This window comes from Octopus bimaculoides, chromosome 7 (assembly GCF_046866305.1).
Source record: "Octopus bimaculoides isolate indiv1 chromosome 7, ASM4686630v1, whole genome shotgun sequence".
In the NCBI taxonomy this organism is placed as follows: Eukaryota; Metazoa; Mollusca; class Cephalopoda; order Octopoda; family Octopodidae; genus Octopus; species Octopus bimaculoides.
Genome location: NC_142934.1, coordinates 96,378,472 through 96,385,971, shown reverse-complemented (window position 1 = coordinate 96,385,971; position 7,500 = coordinate 96,378,472). Strand labels below are relative to the sequence as shown.

Genomic DNA, 7,500 nt, shown 5'->3' with positions numbered 1-7,500 from the left:
GAGAGAGAGATGAAGGGGGAAGGAGAGAGATAGAGTGAGAAACAACAGTGTGTGAAAGAAAATCAATGAGATTAAAAGAGGCCAAGTAATTAACATAGAGTGAGAAGAGATTACACCTTTGAGCAAGACTAGAAATAAGAGTAATATAGTCTACTAATACTACTACACATGGTGGCAGTGGTGTTAATTAGTCAGTAGTAGTAGTGGTGGTGGTGGTGGTAGTGGTGATTTCTTACACAGACACACAAAGTTACAAGTATAAGGGATTATATTAGTGGAACTTTATTATAGACCTGGAAAGAGTCAAAGTAGGAGAATGATGTGCTGATGATGTCTACTGGGGCAGAAACACATGCTCACAGCTGTCCTGTATTTTGCTCCCACCTTTTCCAGTCTTTCAAAATCATGATCCCTGAGTGAGGAAGACAAGCTCTTTAACAACCTCTGCTCACTCTCCTTGATGCCTCTGTCACACCACATCCTTCTGAGATGTGGGACTCTGAGGACAGGCTCTGATTTCTCTTTCCCACACCCCTCAGTCCAGCCATTCATAACAACAAAGAGCACTGCATCTCTCACTCAACCCTCCCCCACGGTTCTTATCCCTCTCCCACTGTCTCTCATATTGCCTCCTAGTAATGCACCCCGCCCCATTCCTTAACACTGTTTCTGTCAGTCTCTTTCCTACCATCCTCTCTCAATGATATGCCTGAATAACTCCACTATGAATTGTGCTGGACCTTGACAAACCATCTAGACCATGCAGGAGGGGTGGGGAAGGAAACAAAGAAAGATGGATGGATGGATGGTTGGGTGGTTGGCTGGTTGAGGGGATGGGTGGACAGATGGATGCATCCATGTTTGCTTATAACTTGCATAAACAATACGTCCCATGACCTGGCAGTTTGGCAAGAAGACAAATGAATAAAAACACCTTCCTTGGAAACGAGTAGAGTAAGCATCAAGAAGGTCATCAGGGTTCAAAGTATTGCTTTAAGGGGTCTCATCCAACCCAAGGATAAAGTAAATGTAAAAATTTATGTTGCGTATAGACACACGCACGTACATGGGTTTGACTACCTCCTGGACCTACACCTTAGCACCATCATGGCATCTGATGTGGCTTTTTAAACCAGACAATGTTCTGAAAAAACACCCACATAGATTGCATATCCGATTTGGACCACCGAGAGCTGCAGATAAGCTCTGATCTTTGTGGATCTTAAAATGTCTTTTGAGGCCTCCGTAAGATTTGCAAACCTTCTGGCATACATTGCATTCAAAGGTGTGCACAGACATATAAGCAGAATAGTTGGAAGTTCGTTTTCCATGGGTTCACAAATGAGATTCGAGCCCAGCAAAAGAAAGGCATCGTCTGTCACAAACTGCGCACACATGGTCATTGTGATTCACATTCTCGATCATAACATTCTTCCTTAGATCTCTCTTGAGTCTTGCATGCGTTATCATGGCCTCTTCAAACGCTTTCATTCTAATTGACACCTTTGTTCGCCATCCAGCTCGATCCGCAGAAAGGGTCTTTATGTCCTCTGGATCCATTGCCAGTGACTTCATAGCAGCCCTTATGCTGTCCTTAAACCTTTCTTTTAGGTTTACCCCAATAGCGGTTTCCCCTCTGCAAGCTCACCATAAAACATACATACATGCCTACACACACATGTAAATATTTACATTGAAGATTATGTTGGTATATATGCTTGTGTGTGTGTGTGTGTGTGCGTGTGTGTGTGTAAATGTACAGCCTACTTTGATACTAAGGATAGATGCCTGGTAAAAAAATGTTTAATATCAATCCAATTAGGTGAAGGACTACACATCCATGCTCATTCTTGCAACATTGGGAAAAACACACAAATATGCATATACTATGTATGTGTATATATGTGAATATATATACAGACATATATACAGTCACACACACACACATACATACATACATATTCACATATATATATATACAGACACACACACATATATGTACACACACACACAGACTCAGTAATACCCAGAAATTAACAAAGATACAAACATAGACACACAGATAAGACTATCTACACACACACAAACACAAACACACACACACACACACACACACACACACACACACACACCCCAACATCGCATGTAAATCAATGACTTCAAAAAGTAATTGTTTTGAAATACTACAAAACCTTACCTATCTAGTGTGGCTTGATTCATGGCATTAGGATCGCCATTCTGGAAGTGTCTGGGATAATCAGATCCTGAAACTTGTTGGTACTGTCCCTGACCAACTGACCCTTGTCTGGCAGGAGGAACAGTTCGTGGGAACCTTGGCTGAGCATCTATAATAAAATGACAAAAACTTACGGTTGTGGTTATAGGATTATGGAAATGTTCATTATAAATTTCATTATTATTATTATCATTATTATTATCATTATTATTATTATTATTATTACTATTATTATTACTGCTGTTGTCATATATTAGTGTGTGTAGAAATCTTTGTGATGTTTTTTTACAATACTTTCTGTGATGGAAAGAAACATTTTTTGTTTCAGTTTGTATACAAGAGATATATAAGAATAATTAAAACAGGCAAAGTAACAATTCCACGAAACAGCAAATAATAATAATCCTTTCTACAATAGGCACAAGGCTTGAAATTTCAGAGGAGCAAAACTATTGATTATATTGAGTCCAGTGCACAGCCTGCACTTATTTTATTGATCTTGAAAGGATGAAAAGCAAAGTCAACCATGGTGGAATTTGAACTCAGAATGTAAAGACAGATAAAATGCTAATGATTCTGCCAGTTTCTCACCTTAATAATAATAATAATAATAATAATAATAATAATAATAATAATAATAATAATAACAATACAAGTGATAAAGTGATTAAAAAAAAATAATAATAATAAAATAAAATAAATAATAACTGCTCTGATGCAGTACCAGGCACTGACTCTCATGGCTTCTCATGTTAACTGAATGGAAGTGTTATCATGTACATGTCTTGCCTTGATATAAAAGACAGGCTACAGCAAATATTCTGCTCAATACCACAGATGTGCTTGTAAGTTGTTTGACCGTAGCCAGTTGAGCATGTCCCTTAGTGGCTGACGATATGTGCATCTCTGATCATGAGCAGAAGTAGTGGGGGAGAATCATAGCCATGTGTTGAGAGGAATTTTGGGGGGTTTGAAGAATTCACCTCTGGAAACATGGGTGTTTCGTCCATCATCCTTAAATAACCCTTAATCAGGGACCTTTTGAGCAAGATGGGCTACTTAAACTGAAGAAAATTTTAACTGGGCCTCCACCTGCAAGGTCATGCACTGTTTATCTTGATGGGAGATCACCATGTTGCGCACATGTGGTTGTGATGCATGTGTTTGGTGTACTCTTATCAGACAAGTAGTCATGATGGGAATACTGGGCTTCGTATAATTGTACCCCCATGTCACTATGAAGGCATGCACTGCTCTCTCACTCAATAATAATAATTATAACAATTACAATTCTTTCAGCTACAGGCACAAAGCCTGTCATTTTGGAGAGAAGGTCCATCAAATATATTGATCCCAATTCTCTACTTGTCTTATCAACCCTGAAAGGATAAACGGTGACTGCAGCCTCTTTGGCAGAATTTGAATTCAGCACACAAAAAGGTGGAGAACATGCTAAGGAACATTTCCTCCAGTGTGCTAATGACTCCACAACATTCTAGTTGCTTAACTCAAGACTGTATCTCTATGAAGGGGACAAACTGCAGAAAGGGGACAAACTCAGAGACAGGGAACATCATCAAGATGCAGAGTGTCTCTGCATATCAACAGCCAGGACATGCAGCAGAGTGTGCTGGTGCAAAGGAACAATCTGACTGTTGGAACATATCCTTGTCACAAGAATCTGAATTGCAGATGCTCCAATCTCATCAGGACAAGACCTAACAATCAGAGGGTAAATAATTACAGAGGCAATTAATCTTTATTTCATCAACTCTATAAAGATAAAAAGATCAATTTTGCTTTGGTAACATTCGAATTCTGGATGTAAAGAGCCAGAACAAACAGTGTAGCACATTCTGAGAGTCTGGGCACGCAACATAGTGGTTAGGGTATTCAGCTCACGATTTTAAGGTTGTGAGTTCAATTCCTGGTGGCATGCTGTGTCCTGGAGCAAGACACTTTATTTCACATTGCCCCTGTCAACTCAGCTAGCAAAAAGGAGTTGCACCTGAAAGTGAAAGGGGGCCAGCCTTGTCACATTCTGTGGCATACTAAATTTCCATGGTTACATGGACCTCTAGAGTGCTCAGCCCTTTGCACACTGATTTCATGAGTAGACTGTTCCAGTAATTGGATCGGAACACTCATAATTTGTAATCAATAGAGAGCTAGTTATAATAATTTTGCCAGTTTGGTGGAAATTTCTTTCTCTAACCCATCTTTATTAATTTTAAGAATGAGTTAGTGAATTAGAAAAGCAAATGCTTAGATATGAATGTGTTGCTAAGAGAGAAAATATGAAGAAAAGCAGGTAGATGAAGAAAACAACACAGCAAAATGGATTGAAAAACATAATGTTTGTGCATTAGTTAAAAAAAACCAATATGAAACATTTTTCAAAGAACTTACAAGAGCTCAGCATCTTCAAAACAAATTTATTACATTATCAAGCAAAATAAAAAAAAGCATGTTTATCTATATATATAAAGCTCAGAATAATTTTAGTAAAATGTATGTCTCCTAGCAATGTCAGAAGTCACATCTTTATAGGATAAAATATTCAGGGAAACTTGGGGCCTCTATTGCTGTTACTTTTGTCTTTAATTAAGGTGGGAGAAAAATCACCTTTTACATGCTGACTGTGAAGAACCATCTGAAAAATTAGCACGGATAATTCCTCAACATTTAACAGTGTAATGTAAAGTTGAGCACTTTGGGATAAGCAGTTTGTTAACTATGATAGCACTAACTTAATAAATAGGAAGAGCTTTGAAAATCAAATTAGTAAGAAATATGTGATGGAACAATATTAGTCAAGAAATAGTATTATCATATCTCCACAAGACACCAGTTAATTGGATACAGATGAAATAAAAAGGTTTTTGTATGTGTTTGAATGATGCCAATTTAAGTCATTATGATTAGAAGCAGGATTTCACAAAAACTAAAATTAACAAAAACAAGGGCAACAATTAGCATGAAAATAGATTTGGCCTTACCTGGTGGCAAGAATACATTACTTGATGTGGTCTGCACCAAATAATGTTGCTCAAAGTCACCTTCTCCTTCAGAATAGTTGCATCTGCGACACGTGTTCTCCACCTCCGAATAGTTTCCACGCTGTGAAGGACCAAAGGACTTCCTTCGCGTTGATGCAACAGGACTTCTTTGGGGAATGTCTTCAATTGGGGGTGGAGGTGGAGGTGGAGGTAAAGATGGTGGTGGTAACTGTAATGTTCCTGCAATACACAAAATGTTGTTTCATCTTAGAAGCACGGTCATCATTATCATCATCATAATCACCCCATATTTAATGCCAATATATTTTCTGCAGGTTGTTTTTGCACAACAAAAATGGAATAAAATTTAAGGGAAAAGATATCAATAAAGAGTATAGTCAATACTACATAAAGAAATTAGACTTAAATATTGAAAAATTCAACACAGTTCCACAGTTCATGTGTGTGTGTGTGTGTGTGTATATGTGTGTATTTCCAAGCCATCTTCCTAACTTTCCTGTGTTTGCAAATTCCTCTATTTTCTGTAATATATATATATATATATATATATATATATATATATATATATATATATATATATATATATATATATATATATATGTATGTATGTATATATAAATGTATGTATGTATGTAATTATATCTATGTATATATGCATGGTGTGTGTATCGATGCATAATTTCATCATGTATGTGAACATGATATATATAAATTACTGACAATGTATTCAGAATATGCCTGTACCAGTCATTACACAGTTACACACACACTCACACAACACACACACACACACGATACACATGTGTACATACACCGGAACAAATGTACTTTGTAAACATACCTCTTCATATCTTCATTTTTGTTTCACAAACAGCCATTACTACAACCGATGCATTAGCATCAAGATATAGTGATATGGAAATATTTATCCCTGAAGAGATATTTTCTTGATTAGATAACACATTACATACACTCATATATGTCACAATCACACACAATATATATATACACACACACACACCCATACAAACATATGCACACACACACACCCATACAAACATATGCATGCACACAAACAACACAAATACACACATGTATCTGTGTCAATACAAAACACAGATAAATGTAAACACACATACATATAATGTACATGAACATGGTGGCATACAAAATATACATCTGTACAGGTGGCCTCATTTCAGTGAAAGAGACATAGAAATCAATAACCAATAGATTGGACACAGATGCAAACATAGCTTTTCAGTAATATTGGACTTTTACAAAAAAAAAAAAAAAAAAAGGAGTAGAAGCTACAACCATAAACAAGCAATATATCTTTTATCTTTTATTTGTTTCAATTATTAGACTGTGGCCATGCTGGGGCACCCTCCTTGGAGAATTTTTAGTTCAATGAATTGATCCCAGTGCTTTTTTTTTTTAAAAAAAACCTGGTACTCATTCTATCTATCTTTTGCCAAACTGCAATGTTAATGGGATGTCAACACGTTAATACCTCTTGTCAAGCAATGGTGTGGGACAAACACAAATGCAAAAACATGTGTGCATGCACACACGCATGCACACACGCATGCACAAACACACACACACACACACACACACAACATGCTTCTTTCTGTTTCCATCCATCAGCCTACCAAATCTACACAAAAGCTTTTGGTCACTCTCAGGCTAGAGTAGAAGATGCTTGCCAAAGGCGCCACACAGTGGCACTGAATCTGGGACCGTGTGGTTGGGAAGCAAACTTCTTACTACACAGTCATGGCTATGTGTGCGTATATATATGTACATACATACATGTATAATATATGAGGGGCTACCCCAAAATAACCAGGAATGTTCTCAGTGGGACAAGCCTGTTGTATTTCAGGCTTCCACTGCTAGAAGCCACTTGGTGTGACCCTCAGGCATCAGTCTGGCAACCAGCATTGTCCAGTGAGTTCATACTGCTACATGGTGCCTCTTTGTTTTACAATGGCTGAAACAAAGGAATCGCATGATTCTGTGAAATTCCATTTTCTGCAGGGGAAAGCAGTGGCTGAAACAGCTGTCATGCTTTAAACAGCTTCCAAGGCTACTGCCATGAACAAAACAGAAGTTTATAAGTGATTTTCAGACTTTAGGAATGGCCACTTGTTGCTTGAGTATGAACCTCATTCGGAGTGACCATCAACCTCCCAAATGAATGAAAACATCACGAAAATTCATGAACTGATCTTGGAGGAC

General features: G+C 37.6%; 1 protein-coding gene across 35 annotated transcripts in view; it reads right to left on the bottom strand.

Moving 5' to 3' along the window:
* Nucleotides 1–7,500, bottom strand: part of LOC106883309 (teneurin-m) — a 572,946-nt gene that overhangs the window by 224,545 nt on the left and 340,901 nt on the right. For all 35 annotated transcript variants that reach the window (XM_089355687.1, XM_052969800.2, XM_052969805.2 and 32 more), the window contains 2 exons: nucleotides 5,236–5,475; nucleotides 2,198–2,345 (listed from right to left, as the gene is read on the bottom strand). In XM_089355687.1, coding sequence (XP_089211813.1) covers nucleotides 2,198–2,345; nucleotides 5,236–5,475 — 388 coding nt within the window. The remainder of the gene's footprint in view (nucleotides 1–2,197; nucleotides 2,346–5,235; nucleotides 5,476–7,500) is intronic.